This window comes from Mesocricetus auratus, unplaced genomic scaffold (genome assembly GCF_017639785.1).
Source record: "Mesocricetus auratus isolate SY011 unplaced genomic scaffold, BCM_Maur_2.0 Super-Scaffold_100031, whole genome shotgun sequence".
Lineage (NCBI taxonomy): Eukaryota > Metazoa > Chordata > Mammalia > Rodentia > Cricetidae > Mesocricetus > Mesocricetus auratus.
The window spans coordinates 9,718,979-9,739,347 of record NW_024429212.1 but is presented as its reverse complement, the minus strand read 5'-3'; the positions used below and the strand labels follow the sequence as shown (position 1 = coordinate 9,739,347).

The following is a 20,369-nucleotide window of genomic DNA, read 5'->3' as shown; positions in this document are numbered from 1 at the left end:
GGAAGAGACAGTTTTGCTAATGCTCCAATACATGCCTGTGTTTACTGAACAGGCAACATTTCCTGCCTTGCTTTTTTTGAAAGAAAAACCAGACACTCTGTGTAATCACAGAACACAGCCAAACCTCCCCCAGGTCTGCACACACTCAGCTACACACTGACACAATCATAATTCCATGACGTTTAAATACCTTGTAGATAGGCTTGGGTTTCGGGTATTTGCTTTATTGAGTAAGAGGGGTTATTTTCATGATATATTGTGGTTTTTGAAATGTTAAATGTTTAAATAAACAGTTGAGATTCTGGGAAACCAATGCTAAAACTTAAGTTAGCTAGAGCCTAACTTGGAAAAAATACATTATAGTAGTTTATAGGCCATGCCAAAAAAAATCAGTGTCAATATATTAATACTGTTTGGGGCTAATGTTTCCGCACAATGACAGGGCACCAGCCTAGCATATGTTAAGTCCTGAGTTTAATCCCTGTACCACCAAAAACCAAAGACAAAAATAGAGTCATTATAATTTAACCAAAACAACAACAAAAAAACCAAACATAAAACAAACTCTAGAATAATTAGTTACCTTTTTATATTTGAACCAAATTGATATCCAGTAGTGTTCTTCCCACTAATTTATTTCTTATTTTCTTTGATGTATATGAGTGTTTTGCTGTTTGCACATCTATGAGATCATGTGTGTTCCCAGAGCCCTTCTAAGCCAGGAGAGGACCTGGAATCTCCCCTGAAATGGAGTTATAGACATGGTTGTGAACCATCATGTAGTTGCTGGGAATTGAACTCAGGTACTCTGGAAGAGCAGCCAGTGCTCTTCACCAAGGAGCCATCTCTCATTCGTCTGACACCCAGTAGTTTTAACACCTACTGTGGTGATTTCAGATGAAAATGCAATAAAATAGGATAGTAATTCCCATAGAGAAGTAAAAAAAAAACCAATCTGTAGAAGTGTTATGTATTTGCAAGGAGGAGGGAGGGTTTGCTGGGATGGAGAGCCAATTTCTTGGAAAAGGATCTCACTCATGTATCCTTCCCTGGAAACTAAAGTTGCTGTTTGAGGCACACATTCTTCACTGAGGGACCGGGGACATTTATTTCGAGGTCTGGAAGGCTAGTAGTCACATGGACCATCTCAGCGGGAATATTAGTTCTTATTCCATTAGCCACCTAGTAACCATAGGCATCTTGAGACACCTCCCTGTTCTGTGTTCCATTACTTCCTTTAAGACCTTGCCTTACTGAAGACACAAGCATCTACAGAGCTTTAGTGCAAGGGAGTTAGAAAATGTTCACTAATGGGCCAAGGGGTGAAATTGAAGTGACAGTTCAGTCTCGGAAACTCGTTATTTTTAAAAATATTCACTATTCCATTACAACTTGTACTTGAGAACTAGATTATCCATCCTTTAAGACAACAAATCCAATGATTCCTGAAATAGTTTCATTAACTGTCTTTCTTCAGAATGCTCCTTATCCTTCCCCCAAGAAACCCCAAAACAAACAAATCAAACCCAAACCAAACAAACAAGCAAGGAAACGAACAACAAACAAAACCCCCAGGAAATTCTGGAAGTTCTATAAAACTGGTAAATGTGCCCAGGTGATGATGGAGAGAGACAGAGTGAGGGGGCGGAGGACAGAGCGGGAGAGAGATGCTTACTCATTGAGTTAAGAATCATACAGTAAGGTCGGGCATGGCAGCCCAAGTCTGAGACTCCAAAACTAAGAGATTGAGGCAGGAGAATTCCCAACAGTTAAAGAGTGGCCTGGATTACATAGTGAGCCTCTGTATAAAGAAAAAAAATGTGTGGGTGCCTTTGTCTGTGTGTGTGTGCTTTTGTCTTTCCAATTTGAATTTATGTTAAGTAGATAATTAAGTGCCTAGACATGAGTAGTCACATATATTCACAGAAGCATTTTATGTACACTAAGAAGTGAAAGTGAAAACTCTACAGTGAATAAAAAGACCCGTGTTGTGCCTATGCCTGATGTACTTTTACACACACACTAGAGATTCAGATGTGACACACAGTGACAGTGACACATGTTAACTACACATGGTGTAAAATACTGTCTTCCTTTTGGTGGTTGTCCTGGGTGGTTTTATTTTAATGTGACACAAGCTAGAGTAACCCAAGAGGACAGAAACTCAATAGAGAAAATGCCTTCATAGCCTGTAGGGCATTTTCTTAATGAGCGATTGATGGGGTAGGACGCCATCCCTGGGCTGGTGGTCCTGGGTGCTGTAAGAAAGCAGGCTGAGCAAGCCATGGGGGACAAGTCAACAGACAGCATCCTCCATGGCCTCTGCATCAGCTCCTGCCTCGAGGTTCCTGCCTTGTTTTAGTTCCTGTCTAACTGCCTTCAGTCATGGACTAAGATGTGGAAGCATGAGCCTAATAAACCGTTTCCTCTTCAATAAAATCCCACTTTGGGATAGAAAACACCACTGTGTGTTGAGAGCTCGGTGAACTGTTCTGTATGAGTGTTGGGCCCCAGCCCCCACGGGGTCTCTGTGAGCTGCTTGTCAGCCAATAACCACAGGGGCATCCTGTTCTCTAGTCCTGGCTTACAGTCCCAGCCTTGCCCCACTGGCATCAACCTCTAATTATGAAAACACCAACTCTTACACCTGGGGTTTCTCCACTGTGCTGTAAGTCTGTATATAAGGCTGCTCCCTCATTGCAATAAACACACACACACACACACACACACACATACCACAACACACACATTCTCTTTAGCACAAACGGCCAGATATCTTGTCTTTCATTTTAAATCTCCAGGCTTTCGCCAGATACAACAGACTTGCTCGTGGTACAATATGAGGTTGGAAAATAAGAGTGCTGAGAGCAGTGTAGACAATGGAGGCCTGGCTTGTGAAATTTCAAGGGAAGCAAAGACTCTACCATGCCTTCTCTGGGAAGAATCTGTGGTGTCACATTAGGTGGATCTGCAGAGTCAGCTGTTATTAACAAGAGACTGGAGCCACTAAAGGAAACCTTTTATTTGCTGAGATAATGGATGCTGGTCAGCCTGAGCTGAAGAGGCAGCTGTGGTAAGAAGAGACCAGCATCACTGAGGCTAAGACTTCTAGGAAGGGCTTCTCAGGGTCAGCACACAGAATCTGTGTTCCAGAAGCTGCCAAGCTGCCCCGCAATGGCAGCTGACCTTGATAGCAAAAGAGCCACTTAGATGGTGGTTTTGAAGGCGTGGAGGGGTCACGGAGAGCAGCTGGGGCGACACTGAGTGGAGTCCCTGAAGAGAGCCCAGGAGAGGCTATTGGTGAAAGTGCAGCCCAGGTGCAGCAGAGGATCCCAGCATTTGGAAGATTCTCGTACCGTGGGACGACTATACGAACAGCAAGAGGAGTGGAGTGAAGCCAGCCAGAGCCTAGAGGACAAGCTGTGTGTGCCGCAGAGGGCACAGCCTGAGAAGTGACCAAGACCTTTGGAGCAGCCCAGAAGACTGTGAGTGGATCCCAGACATTGGACATTGAGTTATACACTTTTAGAGTTTGGTTTTGCTTTGTTTCGATGGAAAATTACCCTGGTTCTCTCTGAAGGAAAATATTAACTTATTTTTATAGTTTATAGGAGCCCATAGCTGAGAGAATGAATTTTTAAAAAGATTTTAGGTTTTAAAAGATACTCTAGATTTAAAGAGGCTGAATTCTAAAGTGTTTGCAATGGCAAAGACCCGGGGACTTTTTAAGGTTGTAAGACGTTTTCTATTGTGATAGCGATGGATGCTGCTACTGGGTGATCTTGAGGATCAACAAGAAAGGAACGGTTATGATGTAGTGGCAATGTGTCTCTGTGTCACATTGACAAGGGTCAGCTGTGCTGGCTAGCTTTGTGCTATCTTGGCACAAGCCAGAGTCATCTGAAAGGGGGAAACTGCAATTGAGAAAAAATGCTTTCCTAAGATTTAGCTGTAAGGTATTTTCTTAATTCGTGATTGATGGGGGAGGGCCTAGACCATTGTGGGTGGTACCACCCCTGGGCTGGTGGTCCCGGGCTCTTTATAAAAGCAGGCTCAGCAAGCCATGGGGATCAAGTCAGTAACAACACCCCTCCATGGCCTCTGCATCAGCTCTGGTCTCTGGGATTCTTCCTGTTTGAGTTCCTGTCCTGACTGCTTTCAATCATGGACTAAGATGTGGAAGTGTGACCCAAATGAGCCCTTTCCTCCTCAACTTGCTGTTGGCCGTGGTGTTTCATCACAGCAACAGCAACCCTGACTAGCACAGGGGGAAACCCTGACTAGCACAGTGTTTTAGCATGGTTTGCTCTATTTTTCATTCGCCCTTGAGGAGCTGAATTCTGGGGCTGGATCAAGGCTTGGTTGGTAAAGGGCTTTCCTTACAGACACAAAGATTAGAGTTTGATTCCCCAAAACCTACACAAAAAAGCAATGTGTGGTCACGACCCTGTAACCAGACAGCTTGGGAAATGGTGACTGGAGGGTCCCCAGGGATACCTGGACAGTTTAGTCTACTGGTAAAACTCAGGCAAGGGCAAGTCTGTCTCAAACATGCAAGATGGCCTCCACAGGCTTGCCTGTACACATGCATGCACACACATACACAGAAAGAGAGAGAGACCCCCAGAAGTGCACCTAGAAACCCACCTGCACATTCTTTGATTTTTACCAGCGGATATCTTTGCTAAGCTTCTGTATTGTGGAATAATCTTTTTACACACTGTGAAAACATGTCAATGGGATTGTTTCAGTATAAAAAGCTGAGTGGTCAGTAGCCAGGCAGGATTTGCAAGACAGAGAGGATGCTGGGAAGAAGAAGGTGGAGCCGCCAGAGGACGCAGAACAAGCAGCAGGGTCACGATAAAGTAGAGGTGGCTGGGCCTTGTGGAAGGACACAGATGGAAAGACACGGGTGAATTTAGGTTATCAGAGCTAGTTAGAAGGAACCCTGAGCTACCGGCCGAGCTTTCGTAATTAAAAATGAGTCTCCATGTCATTGCTGGGGAGCTGGTGGTACCCACAAAAAAAGCCCAATCACACTTCTGAGCTACAAAACTATACAATAATAGTCTTACGATATTCTAACATTAGGCATTTTCAGCAAATTTTCGTTGAATACGTGAAAATCTAGGAGAGAAAAGATGCAAGGTATACTTCAAAACCAGGAAAAAACAATCATGACGAAGAAAGAAAAGGACGCTGACACATTTGTTTGCACAGATTGCTTCCAATGAAGGCAAGCATTTCATTATCCAAGCAGGAAGACAGCTCGTGACCCTCTGGAGTCAAACCAGTAGCTAATTGAAAGGATGTCAGGTGCTCAAGGTTACAAAACCATGTTCCCGTGGAAACGAAGGCTCCAACCATCAGAGAAGGACCGCCAACAGAGAGCAAGACTTGTGAGTCTGCAGCTGGCTTCCTGATGAACTTGGAAAAGCAAGTTAATTTCTATTTTTCAGTTTTTTTGTTGGCTGAATTTAATGCTTGTACTATCATGGTGGAGTAAAAAGTCAAAAAGAAAAAAAAGCCACTGAGCCCAGTTCCCTCAAGACAGACATTTCTCTTTTGCAGTATTACCCTCAGTGAGCCCATCCCATCCAAGACACCCTGATTCTCTAGGGTACAGGCAACCAATAGCAAACCCACCTGTTGGAGCTGGGTAGTTGGATACTTTGACTTGTCAGTTCTGAAATTCCTGATTACTCTTATTATGGGGTCACCCTTGCTTCTGTTTGTGTTAATTCATGAAGGTCATGATTTTAAATAGATGTGACTCCATGGATAGCATTTTCTCTATTTTCAAGATAATTGGAATGGACAGAGGTAGAAATTATCCTCCTTGTAAGCATTAGGACTGAGGGCCTGAGGGCTGGGGAAGGGTCTCTATAGCTAGAGTCCTTGCTTTCAATGTTCCAGAGGAGTAGGGTGTCAGGTGGGCGATTGTGTCTTCTTCATATGACAGGAAATACTGACAATATGGCCTCTTAAACAAGACCTGAACAATGACAACACTGACTGACAGGCCAACAGGGATGGGGAAATCTCACAAGGCCCCACCCCTAGATGAAGAGCTACAGTAAATGAACGGAGGCTGATAAAGAGAGAACCAGTCTTCTTCAGACACGAATACCCCAGTAGGTTGTCCAATCCCAGATGGTCAGCCTAAATGTACACATAAGCAACACTGAATTGACTCTGCAGGACAGACAGACACACACACACACACACACACACACACACACACACACACACATCTCTCTTTGTGTGTATGTATACACATAACAAAATAATAATTTAAGGGTGGCAGAAGCACAGAAGGAGTACAGGGAGGGATGTAAATGATATAAATGGAATATTATACATGAAATTCTGAAAAAATAATTTAAATGCATGTAAATAGTAGAGTGAATTTAGAGAAAGTGAAATAACAATAATGTATTCCACAAAACTGTTAAAGCGTAATTCCTTTCAAAACCACAGGAGAAACCTATGAAATCAGTCTAAAAATGACAGGGAAAACATTTCCAAAAGGAACACAAAGTATTCTAGACCTAAGAAATTGGAGGGTTTCCCATGATGCCCCACACTCATGCGTGTAGAAAGCTCTAACCAGACTTAGTGGATGGGTCATTACAGAAAAGAAAGGGGAGGAGGAAGAGGAGACACGGATACAGGAGGAGGAAATTCCAGGTGAGCTTGCTGGGAAAATACGGGGATGGATATGACCCTATTTCATTGCACACATGTATCATATTCTCAAAGAATAAACTAAAACATGGTAAGAATCTATGTGGCTAGGTTTTCTTCTGCTTTCCTTTCTCTTCTTTCCCCCTTTTTTTCCTTTTGGAAAAGGCATCGTTACTTAGAGCAGTTTTGGTTCCATGCAATCCCCAGTGGGATGCTCAGAGTGGCTGGGCTGTTGGAAGCATGTTCACTACTGTCTCATCCTGAACTGAAGGGTTCTCAGACTCAGGGTTAAGATATTCTGAGGGTTGACAAGTGGGGCTTTGGATACTACACACACACACACACACACACACACACACAGAAACACACACACAGCACTCTGCAGATTCACTGTGGTATAAATTCCATCAAAAAAGATGTTCATGAGATTTCAGAGATCACTTTATTATCCAGCTTAAAGAGATCTGTAATGTTGGTGCCCTGTGTTCAGCAGCGTTCACTCTGGTCTCATTGCTCTTGTCTCTGCCCCAGGGCCCAGATGTCATTGCTTCTATAATCGCATTGTTGCTCCCTGCCCTCTAATCTGGGTGAATTTTTAAAGCCTGCCATTCTTTTTCTTGTGTAAATGGTAGAAATTATTCTAGAGTAAGCCATGTTGGATGTCTTTGTTTTTTTTTCCAGTCTTGCAAGCCATTTTACTCATTGCACCCATCAGTGGAGGCTGCTGTGATGGACACTGTAGGTACAGATGCTTCTCCATCTTGTGATGTGAAGAACAGGGGAGGGCCATGTCTCATCGGGCGCTGGAGTATAAGGAGGCAGCGTTGTCAGGTCATTCCTGGAGGCCTCGGGTCTTCGGTCCTGCCATGTCACAGCCTATCTTCTCCTTAAGTCATCTTTACACTGTTTGCCCACTGCGTGCCCCCCCAAATTTCCCTCCTTCCAAATGCATACTTAAGTTCTGAACAGTGACTACTAAGACTACACACTGAAGCCCTAACTTGTAATGCCTGTGGAGATGGCTTTCTCTTGGGACAGTCTTGCCACTGTCTCACCTACACTGAACTCGCACCTCTTTCTGCATTTGATTTTATAAGATTCTCTTGAGCTCAGGGGATGGACACACACACACACACACACTACACAAAACACACATGCATGTAGTTGTTTGCTTTAGCCATGCTGAAATTCTAACTCACGGTCTAAGATTTAAGGCTAATTTTAAAACAAAAATTCCCTCCTTTGTTTACTTGGTTTCTGTGTGAAACTAGCCATTTCAACTACATGTATATGTGAATGGTATATTAGAATGTTATAAATACATTAGTTATATGTTGCTATACTATAATGATTGTATAATACATAGAACAGTGTCAGCTTGAGTCATAGCCATATTTAGTGACACACATAAGGAGCTTTACCTGTCTTTTGATGATAGGGATGTATCTATGAGCTCCTCTGTGTGTGTGTGTGTGTGTGTGTGTGTGTGTCCGAGAGTGGGGAGGATGGTATCTGAAAACTCTCACTCGCCATCTGGCTAACAGAGCTAGCCATTTGACCACAAGCTTTTTCCAGGAACAGAGAGCTAGACAGTCTTGGTCTTTATTTAACCCAAGGAGAAAAAGAAAGAAAAAAAAAAGAAAGAAGGAAAGAAAGGAAGGAAGGAAGGAAGTCATGTTGCAAAACACTCATGGCATCCATTTTTGATGTGATGTATGGTGTGAGGAGTCAGGGAATGTTTTTGTGAATGAAGGAAGATCTCTGCTCCATCACACCAGGGAGACATTTCTCCTGAGCTACTTTAAGGGCAGCAGACTGTGCCTGTTCCTCTTATGACATTGACACTGGACCAATAGCTGGGAAGCATGGAATTGTTTTTTGCTTTCGCAAAAACAGACTTGGAAAAAGCAATATTGGACTTTTTCCATTTGTGATCTCTTTTGACTCTAGATATTTTTAACATTATTAACACACAAAGAAATTTGTTTTATGATTCTTCTTTAGTAAACACTGAATTTTGCTATTGATAAGAGATGAAAGCCAGTGGATATACTAATGAGATGGGTGTAATATTTATTTTTGCACAAACAACTGAATCTTGGGTGAATATTTCATACTGCAGGATCCAGCATCTCCAACGTTTTCCAGAGCTGATCCATATTTTGATTCAACAGTCATCATGCTGAAAATGCCACTTTGTATAAATCTTTAGTACAAAGTAACAGGACCGTGTTCAAGGCCATTTCAGAAACTGATGGAAATTCTGTCCTAATCTGAAGCCAAAATTCTTTTGGTAATTTTTGTGAAACTGAAGCCAATAACTCAAGCAGTGATTTATGCCATCAAATATTCTAAAGCAAGAAAGACAACCCTAATATACATAAGCCAGAAATTGGTATGTTGAGAAATGATGGTAGAAAATAGTCTTTCTTTTCTGTATCTAACCCATCCTGGCCCCATAAGAGTAGTAAACTTCCTACAAAAATAGTTCACAGCATCCAGTAGTCTCTAAAGTCAGCCTGGGCTTTTGGCAGTTTTAGTCAATGTTACACAGTGGAGAGTGTACACCAGCTGTGTGTTCATTCACATTACAACACAACTCTTGTGAACCCTGACAGAAATACCAAGAATTCATTTCCTACGTGCTTTTGAGTTATTTTGGGGTGATTGCAGTCAGAGACCTTTTACTGTTGTTGATTTTTAATGACCCTGAATTCTGCAATGCATTCCAGTTTAAGGAACGGTGGGGTGTCCAGACTTGTTCCCGTGAGGGCGGAGCCTATAACTGTGGAGGAAAACAGCGGTGGTCAAGCAAGTTCAGTTTGCAGGAGCTACAGAGTGGAGGTTGATTCTTCACAAAGACATCTCAAGTGCAGGTGAAACAGGCAGACGGACCAGGGAACCCAGTCCTCCTGCTCTGATAACCCTGACTTCGCTGAGTTTTCCCACCTAACCTGAAATGCCACATATTCAACAGACCAACAGAGCTAGCTCCTTCTAGAGTCCCATGACATGTGCACATGGATGCCAGAAACCAAGAACGTGCGTTTCTTGCCAGGTTCAAGGACATTTGAGGCCTGATGTCAGGGAAGCCTTCTAAAGACCACCAACCAAAGTTCTCCAACATGCCCCGGCATTGCTCTGGACACAGCCTGATGCCCTGGAGCAGTGACCCCTGGATCCCCGTGATTCAACTTGGACTCCTCTTGGGACTAGTTCAACTCCAGCCCCTACCAGCATCATTCCAGGATCAGATTACTCAACTCTCCTCGTCTATGCCTTTAATTTCTCCTCTCAGATCATGCAAGCTGTAGGATGTAGAGCAGAAGGCTCACTGGAGGCGTGTCAGAATTTTCACAAAGCTGTGGAGAGCAGCAGGCTTGTGGAGGGTAGCACGCTGTCACCTACAAATCTGGAGCGGTGTGAGTGTGCCCACAAGCTCTCCGAGGCTCTCTATGGGCACACAGGACGCACGTTAGTCCACACTCTCTGCTCTTCACAGACAAATGGGCAATCCCCAGCCTCCACTGCAGGTCAGCCGTCTCCCTGCAACCATCAGACTGGATGTGTGTGTCTGTCAGAGGGGACATTCTGTCTGAGTACTCTCTGATTCCATGGGTTCAGTGACATTCACTGAGTGTACAAAGAAGGGAGCCTTACAGTAGGCATGTATTTCCACAGCTCCCGGAAGAATTTCGACATCCAGAATTTTGTTCCCTGTGGTGTGAGCCCTTGTCTAAGGCAGACATTTGAAGGCAGAAGACAAAAGCAGTTGAGAGCAGGATGTGGGTTTAGACTGGTTATTGGACACCTGTAAATGTCAGGCTCTACAGAGAGGAGTTAGAACAGCCATGCGGCGTCTTACATTCCACACATTGCATTTAGAGGCCTGTTATCTTTTCTCTCTATTTTATTCTGGCAATCTAATCTCTTTAAATTTGTCTTTTGACGTAAAGGCTCATAATCTTATTGAGATTTTTGTTTTGCTTAGTATACCCCCCACTCCCATACTGAATTTGGAAAAGTACTTGAACATATGTATACACAGTTTAAATGTGTAAATAGAAAAGTGGCCGAGACGTTGACACTAAAATATATAGAAAACATATTTCTCTGCTACAATACTGTAATGAGAACACACTTTAAAAATTTTAAAGACTCCTTTGTGATCTGTGTGTGTGTGTGTGAGAGAGAGAGAGAGACAGAGAGACAGAGAGACAGAGAGACAGAGAGACAGAGATTGATTATCGGCTTTTCCTATGTGCAGGAAGGCTTCAGATGCCCTGCAGTACCTCTTAACTGCCGCTAGGCTGCGCCATCCACCACCTCAGCTAATCCACCTGGCAAGGAAGGAACAAAAGCATCCTACGGTGTTTTCCCCAGAGGCAGAAACATAACCCTATCCTTGTCACAGCTAAAAGAATGGGATGCAGAATTTACACGGAATTCTCAAAATATGTTTTATCTGCATTGTCAGTAACCCCCGACGGACCAACTTCTGCTTTTTGTTCTTGCGAATTTGGAGCGGCAAATGACATCAGGCCTACTTTATCCATCAATCAAAGGGTAATTTCCCATGTTTGTTACCATAGCACCCACAGCTGTGGCACTCTGCTGCCTCCGTCTCCTGAATCTCAGCTCCCTATTACCCGTGAGCAGTCAAGGATTGCTCTGGGAGCCCTGGACCCGGTGCGGGAGGGCAGAGAGGGAAACACCACCGTGATTACTACGGCGGAGGCTGGGTAGTGAGACCGTGGTCACAGCCCCTGCTCTGCAGATGCAGACTCTCCCTCACAGGGCAGCCTGTGATGGGGCCGGCAGAAAAAAAAAAGAAGAAAAAGAAAAGATAGGAAAAGGAAAAAACGCTGGTGGCTGTGACTCACCCACCCCAGCAGTGACTGACAGTCTGCCCTGACAACACCCCGGAACTTCTCCCTAAATTACCTCTCAAACATTCCTCCCGTCATGTCAGTTCTGTTCTTCAATGGAAAAACCGAGGCATCTCAGTTCATCACCCCCCTTTTTCCCAAAGCAGAATCCAACACAGGCAGAAGCCCTGGCGTCATCGAGATCCGAGGCCAGAACGTTGACGCGTGAGCACAGAGACCCAAGTTGGACAATTGCACATGGTACACAGGCTCGCTCCGCTCTTTAATAGGTCTCTGGCTTAATAAGGGTCAGGTTATTCTGTTGACCATCAGAGCATTGCATCTGAGAGTTAAAGTTCAGGACATGGCTAGGTTTTCACACACACACACACACACACACACACACACACACACACACACACACACACACACACACAGGCAAAGATGAAGGAGCCAAGGCCGGGACTCGGCTCAGGTAACCTCGAGTGATGGCCAGGGATGAGACTCAGGTGTCCTAGCGTGTTCTAGGCTCTGTGTTTGATCCGCAGGACTTTGTCCATCAGGCATACTGCTGAAACCTCATGTCAGTACTTAGGGAGATAGAGGCAGAAGGACTGGGCGGTCAAGGTTACCCCCGGTTGAACAAGAAGCTCAAAGCTAGCCCGGGCTATGGGTCCATGTCTCAAAATCAAAAGCACAAGAAGGGATGTGGTGAGATGTTGACTTGAATTCTAAATTAATCGAACCGTGAGTTCAACTTCACAGCCGTTTTGAGAAAACCTGTGTTTGGAAACTACCAGAACTTTAGCAGTCCCAGGCCTATCTGAGCTGCACCATTTCTGGCTAAAGCAGTCAGAAGCATCCACTCAGGTCTATGGGAAATGGAGGTTACCACCAAAATCTGAGTGGCCACACCCCTGGACAGAACAGGTCCCTCTGCAGCATCCCACAAGGGCCACACATAGTTAGTTCTCAGCGTTGTGAAGGAGTTCTCTACTCTCATAGAAACCACAGAAAACCCACTCTCATTAAACCTGTCCAACTTGAAGAGATACTAGCACTCCTTCTCAACTCTCCTTTTTCTTTCAATTTCTTAAGCTATTTGAGAATTTCGCCAATATATTCTGATCGCATCAACTCCCTTCCCTAGCTCCTCCCAAATATTTCTCCTCTCTACCCACCAGCTTTGCCCTCCTCCCCTTTTATAATAAACCAGTGAGGTCCAATTTCTGTTGCCCATAGATTCTTCGGTGTGTGTAGCTTTCCACTGGAGTATGGTCGACTCATCAGGGGACACACACTAAAGAAAACGGGTCCTTCCTCTCCCAGCAGCTGTCAACCACCAGAGCTCCTCACCCAGGGGCGGGGCTTTGTGCTCCCCTCCTCTTGGCACGCCCTGGTTTCGCTTGGTTTGAGCATGCATGGTTCTTGTGCACGATGTGACAAATGTGAGTTAATATGTACAACTTCTGTTCTATGTCCCCCCCCACTCTTTCCTTATACTGACTCTGACTCTTAAAATCTTTCTTCCTCTTCTGCAATAATCCCTGAGCCCCCAGGAGGAGGGGATGCGGTACAGATATCACATCCAGTCTCTTGTTTTCTGTAGGTCTCTGCATCAATCGCCATCTACCGCAAACAGAAGCTTCTCTGGTGAGGACTGAGAGACGCACCAGCCCTTGGCTATATGGGTAATCCATTTGAACTCACTTTAGCACATGTCTGTTCAGCAGAGTGATAGTACTAGGTTCTCTCTCGGGTCTAGGGCCTGCCTGGCCTCAGGTTCTTACCCTGTGAACAGACCTCAGAGCGGTGCTTCCCAACCTTCCTCTTGCCATGGCCCCTCAATGCATGATGTGGTGACCCCAAACCACAACTCTGTTTCCGTCGCTACTCCATCACTGTGATTTTGCTACTGTTAGGAATCGCAATATAAATATCTAATATGTGACCCCCAAAGCGGTGACAACAAGCCACAGATTGTGAACCGCTGCCTCGGATTCTTTCAAAACCGACCAGTGACCGCAGCTTTTGGCACCCTCTGGGGAAACAACCTTTTTTTGCTGCTTTTGTTTCCACAAGCTGGAAGGAAAGAGCAAGAGTTCTGACTTAGATGGTGGGGTTTTGTTTCGTTTTGTATTTATAGACCATGTTTAGTATAACCCTACAAGCCCCTTGTTGTTTATCTGCCTGTGTGCCTACTGTGAGGAGGCTACCAGGTGGCCCTGGCGTAGCAGTAGCCATGGTAAAGAGGTCACACATGAGTTCTCTTTCGAACCCGTTCCCTCCTGAGTTCCCTCCGTACATACACAGGTGGTGTGTGGGTCTGTGTGTATCTTCCATGAGGGGTCTCAGAGACCACAGAAGTCACAGTCGGGGAGCCAGTGCCCAGCTCCAGAAGATCCCACTCTTCCAGAAGTCAGTCTGGGTGCTATGAGCCTCAGCAGGGGCCTGCCTGAGTTTCTGGCTTTTCCAGAGACAGAGTCTGCTTTTGGTCATGCCTGGAAGTCTACTCACATGGCCAGGCAGCAAGAAGCAGCACGATGGCTTCCGTATAGGGTTTGGCAGTCACTCAATTGAACAGGGACTTTGCAACCTGGGGTAGGGGCAACAGTTGCCAGTGATCAGCCTGGACATGGAGTTTCCATCAAAGGCCTCTCCCACCCCAGGAAAGGGCACGATTCTTCCTGGTGTATGCATAAGTTCACACTTTCAGATGAGCAGGCCTGAAAAACTAACTGGAGACTTCTGAGCTCCGTAACCATGAGGGTCACAGTGCCTACAGAGAGCAAATAGCAGAGACGCCTCCCAGTGCTCAGCATCAGGAAACTCGGAGGGACTCCAAGGAGCTGGCGTTATCTTCTCGGCGAGTGACTGATTTCTCCTTTTGTCACCTTTCCTTAGAGATGTTACTGTAGCTACAAACAGGCAGATTTTACAAAACCCAAGACAACCAAAAACTCAAGCTCTACACGAGCCTTTTTGGTGCAGAAGATACCTGGGATTGCTTTTGCATCCCATAGTCCGAAGGCGTCCAGAGAAAGCAACTCTAAAAACGCAGATGAGTCCAGGAGATGACAAAAGGTCAACACACGAACCTCAAACCTTCCTTTGGGCTTCTGAGTTCCTGAGTTCCTGGTGGGACCCACTGAGCAGCCCAGGAGAGGACCGCATGCTGCGAGCGAAGGAACCAAGTCCTTCACAGAAAGCCAGATGCCACGAGAGTCCCTTGGACAGAATTCTATAATGTAGGCTTTTCATTTTTATGGTCATTTATGGAAAGTTCTGTGGGAAAGCCAACATAAATTAAAGCCTGCTTCTGGTGATTCCTGCTTCCCCCACCACCACAGAAAAAAAATTTTCTTTTGTAACTCCTTCCCTCTCTCCCTTCCTTCCTCCCTCCCTCCCTTTCTTCCTTCCCTCATTCCTTTCCTTCCCTCCCTTCCTTCCTTCCTTCGTTCCTTTCCTTCCCTCCTTTCCTTCCTTCCCTTCCTTCCCTCCTTCCCTCATTCCTTTCCTTCCTTCTTTTCCTTCCCTCCCTTCCTTCCTTCCTTCCTTCCCTCATTCCTTTCCTGCCTCTTCCCTCTTTTCCTCCTTTTCCCACCCTCCTTCCCCATGTTCTTTCTTGAACTTCTCCTCTTCTTGCTTCCCATTCTTAGTTTCCCTTCTCCCCTGCCTTTCCCCCTTCTTCATCCTCCTCTTCCTCCCTCTCCCTGCACCCCCTCTCCTCTTGCTTACTGCTGTCAAGCCTGAATGTCCCCCTCATCTACATGCTCTTAGCATGTGCAGAGGCCTGGGCTGGGGATCCTTACTGTGGCTCATCAGGGAAAAGCTAGGCTGTGTGGTGGGATAGGTGCCCTTCTGCCAGTGAGGGCAGGATCTTAGGGCACTGGCTGTATCTTCTGCCAGTGAGGGCAGGATCTTAGGGCACTGGCTGTATCTTCTGCCAGCGAGGGCAGGATCTTAGGGCACTGGCTGTATCTTCTGCCAGTGAGGGCAGGATCTTAGGGCACTGGCTGTATCTTCTGCCAGTGAGCACAGGATCTTAGGGCACTGGCTGTATCTTCTGCCAGCGAGGGCAGGATCTTAGGGCACTGGCTGTATCTTCTGCCAGCGAGGGCAGGATCTTAGGGCACTGGCTGTATCTTGGTGGTTCTTTATCCTGAACAGTGGTGGCCTGGAAACCACCTGATACACTGTCACAATGAGCATGTCAACTTGTCATTGTTTTATTTTATTTTATTTTGTGTATAATAGTGTCTTCCCTTCACGTATGTCTGTGTGCTATATGCATGCTTGTTCCCTGCAGAGGTCCAAAGGGGCCTTGGATCCCCTGGCACTGGAGTTACAGACGGTTGTGAACTACCATGTGGGTGTTGGGAACCAACCCCAGGTCTTCTGCAAGAACATGTGCTCTTAACCACTGAGCCTTCTCTCTTATTTTTTGTTATATTTGCTAACTATCAAATTAATCTTGTGTATGTGCCTGCATGCCTGAGGTCAGAGGACAACTTGAAGGGGCGTGTTCTCCCCTTCTGCCATCTGCTTCCCAGAGACTGAATTTCAGGCGGCAGCAGATACCTTCACTTAAGTAGCAGCCATCTTTGTAGCTCTTCCATTGTTCAGTGGAACAACGGTAAGCCCAACACACAAAGAGAAATTCCTGGTTTCCCCAGACTTATTTTTATGCCCAAAACTCAAATGGTGAACATGCTATGTATCAAATCGAATAGTGAGTCGTTCCTCCTCTTCTAAGAGAATATAAAGAGCTCCGGTGAACACAGTGCTCTACTAAGGGCGTGGTTCTCATTGACAGGCTGTTTCAGAAGGAGACTGGTCTTAACTTTGACCTTGTTTTCTATGTCTGCCTAAACACAATGCTCATGGGTTGACTTCCTGCCAAGTCTGAGGGGTTTTTTTTGTTGTTGTTGTTTTGTTTTTTTGACAAAAGAAATAGAACTATATAATGCAGAAAATATAGAAATCACCTGCCTGGGGCTCTTACACACCAATATGCACATGCGTGACTTAGACAGACTGGACATTTCTTTTTGTTCTCAACACCAATTAGGATAAGGTGACAAAAATCATCACTAATACACAGGAGCCGTTATAAACACCTCCCCCCTGCAGTTATCCACATGGACATTCCCAGAGACCCACGATTGGTTGTAGATGTGTGGTGGGGAGGTTGACTCGTGTTTAAGTCAGTTAGGGAGGCTTTCCCGTGCTTCCAGAAAAGAGAACCTGTGAAAAGACCTTTGTGAAGGCTCCAGCGATTGTGAGCCAAAGGGAGCAACCAACCGATGGAGATCCCAGGCCCCGCCCAGCCATACCTGTGCAGATGAAGCTGGAGAGGCCTCCGTAGATGACTTCGTCATTGTCGGGCAATATGAACGGACACCTGGTCTGCACCTCCAAACAATATTGCTTGCATGGAATCGTCTTTCTGCAGTTAAACTGTGTGACTTCAAAGTACTGGGAGCAGAGCCAGGCTTTGTAGACAATCTGAAAAGCAAGGAGAGAAGCGTCAGCGGCGTGGAGAGAACGCTACACACACGTCTCTTGTACGGGAAAGGTTGGGCTGGGAGAGCATGAGTTGGTTTCATACAGGTCAGGAGATGACTCGGAGGGAGTGTGGTTTGCACACTGGCGGCTTAACATGGGAAGAATGCCATTAAGAGAATCCGCAGTGAGAGCTAGAGGTATTGGACACTGACCGTCCTATACGAATGACAAGTATTTAATTTGAAGCACTCTTAAGAAACTCGATTTGAGCAGAAGCTAACGTTCTCAGGGCCGAGCAAAGAACGCAGCGACCCCACTAACTCACTGCAGTGTGCCGAGACATTCAGTTGTTTCCTCTGCTTTCCCATGCTTCATACCCCGGATAGACACTAGATGGCGCTAAGCCCTTTGCAAGGACGACCCACAGGGTGTGCGGAACCACGTGGGCTGGTTACAGCCTGCTTTGCCACAGCACAACAGCAACAGCAGCAACAATAAAAATAAAAATAAAAAAATGAGTATTTGCATTTGTGACTAACACCAACGGCACCGAAACCCTCACCCAAAGCAGAAGCACTCAGCACAGATCAAATGCAGTATGTTCCATTTGGTTAGGAGACAGAGGTCCCTTCACCAGAGCCTGACTTTTCACTCAGTGTTTGCTAAGTATTTATGAAATCTACTGACACGTGGCTTCATGATCTCTTTCTAGGTGGTGGTTACTGGAGGAAGCACACATTGAAAATTCACTTTTCTTTTCCTTCCATGAAATAAACGAAGTCTAAATTTAAAGGAAGCAGCATAGATCAGTGAAATTCGGGTTCTTTCCAGGTCTTCAGCAACAGTGGGTGGTTCTGTGTGTTTCCAGGGGTAAATGAACACTATTTAGGTCACATTTCGGCCATTGCATTCTACCTTGAGAAATGGAATTACTCAACATTAGTTGTACATCAATATATCATGAAAGAGGATAACAGGGCAAGTATTTAACAAATTTATGTATTTTTCGAAGCTAGTTACATTTTCTTCCAGCTTCGACTCTCAGCATATGTTTAGAATTTGTAAACTGGTCACATTATTTTTTTTCTTAAGGATAAAAGGTACGTAAACGAGCCTGGTGTTGGTGGAGCACGCCTTTAATCCCAGCACTCGGGAGGCAGAGGCAGGCGGATCGCTGTGAGTTTGAGGCTGGGCTGGACGGACAGCCTTGAAAACAATACAGAGAAACCCTGTCTCGTACCCCCCCCCAAAAAAAGGTATGCAAATGAGGGGAAATTTCCAGAACTCAAGGCTCAAATCTATAGATTTTCCAGCTTTTGTTCTTAGGGGTTTTGCTGTGCTTAATCAGAAGACGTTTTCAAAAATGTATGAAGCCCTAACAAGGTTTTCAGATGACTTTGAACAACCTGACTTGGGTCATTCACCCAAGTTCATTTATTATGAGCTGATGGTTTGGGGATTGTCTTGGAACTTCTTGTTAGTGTCATAAAAGTAAAGTTTTACCCTTTGAAGAAAAGGTTTCTAAAGGAGGGGAAAAATGAGTGTGAAACCCACCCATAATTATAGATGGCAGAAGTAACTTTCATTCACAAGGTCATCCATCACTTTATGCCTATTTGCATGGGGTTCCAAATGGATCCCAACACAGCGTCAGCAGAAAAGATCGCCAGCCGAGAGACTTTGTATTTCAGCTGGGAAGCCCAGGCGTCTCATGGGTGTCCAGGGTGGTAACTAATGACACGGAATAAAGGACCGAGACATCCGTTTCAGAAGAAGGACAAAAGACGCGGTGTCTAAACTGCACTCTGGGTTTAAGCAGGGGTTGTAGATGCCTTTTTAAATCAACCCATCCTTGTGTGACCTAGTATGACCTAGTGTGCCCTGGGATGACATGAGACGCAGCGTTTACGGTGTCGGTGGCGCCATGGTCTCAGAGTAGTCTGTGGGCTTTGTGGTTCCTATTTTTAATTACCTTTTCTAGGTGCTGGAAGCAAGGGGACATGTTTGTATTGCAGGCTAACAAGAATACTGGATGCTAATGAGAGCCCTCACTGTATGTCTGTGGGACTCTAAAGCTCAGAGTGCTCTAGTTTAAGTCATATTCTGCACATTCTAGAAAAATTATCCTAGGTATGTCTACGGGACCCACTGTCCATTCTGTTCCCAACCCTACCCAAGTGGGCTACCTTTGTGGTTGTGGTTGTTTTTAATTTTTACACAGAGTTCCAGGCTGGCCTTGAAATCACGGTGTAATCAAGGTTGATCCTCCTGTCCCCAGTCCTCAAGTCCTGGGATTACAAGTGTGTGCCAACATGCCTGTTGTATGCTGTGCTGGCAATGGGATCCAGAGCATGTTAGGCAAGCACTCCATCAACTGAGCTGCATCTCAAGGTAGTTTTACACCCCTTTAGATCAGAACTGTCAAGTTACGACCTGTGTGTGCCCTCTTCACCCACAGACAATGGAGTGTCGATGTATTTTGAGACATGGACATATCTTCTCATTCACCCTTTCCCGTGGTTAAGAGAGGCCCATTATTATTTTTTTATTTTGAGTTGATTGTATTTCCATTGCAGATTTTTGTCTCTGCTTAAAGGAGAGAGCAAGCAAAGCTGTTTGTCTCATCATCGGGCAGGAGCTGCAGACAGAAGAGTCCCAGCTACTACCGTGAGCTGGCTCACCTGCAGCCAGCTACCCTGCCCTCCAGCGATGGGACAGACCCGAATGTTTGCATATGCACAGAAAGCTCCCATTTGAGAAATACATTTCAGTTCTGAGGCATCTACTGGAAGTCAGTTAGAGGCAACCGCATGCACAAAACAAGTGAGGACAGAGAAGAAATATTTTACCATCACCTGAGAGACTAAGGCAGAGGAACAATTTTCATATAATGAAAGAATTATCTTTTCCCCATGCATACATGTTTGTGATGAAAGAGACAACAAAGGCACAGAGGACATTTGCTAGAATATTCCAGCATTAACGGGAAAAGATGTGCTGGGGGGTGTACCATTGCAAAACAAATGACTCGAAAAATTAAAAACAAAGCATGCTAGCAAAAATCTGAACAGTGTACTAGGAAGAATGGATTCTTGCCTGGGAATAGACCACCAAGTGACATATATAATGGGTGGGCGTCTACAACTGCCTCTGATCTCCTAGGGAGCTACTGAGTGCTGACTGTGTGCCTATGACAATCCCTTTACTTATTTATTCACCATCTTGAATGTGGGGTCAGAATGGCAAGGTATCCCAAAAGGCACAATAGTGGTATTTACATCTGGGGATAAAAAGTTGATTATGCTC

General features: G+C 45.2%; 1 protein-coding gene across 2 annotated transcripts in view; it reads right to left on the bottom strand.

Annotated features, from left to right (window-relative positions):
* The window catches only part of Fam155a (family with sequence similarity 155 member A), a 474,912-nt gene that overhangs the window by 10,039 nt on the left and 444,504 nt on the right, over window positions 1–20,369 (bottom strand). For both annotated transcript variants that reach the window (XM_040733467.1, XM_040733466.1), the window contains exon 2: window positions 16,892–17,063. In XM_040733467.1, the coding sequence (XP_040589401.1) occupies window positions 16,892–17,063 (172 nt within the window). The remainder of the gene's footprint in view (window positions 1–16,891; window positions 17,064–20,369) is intronic.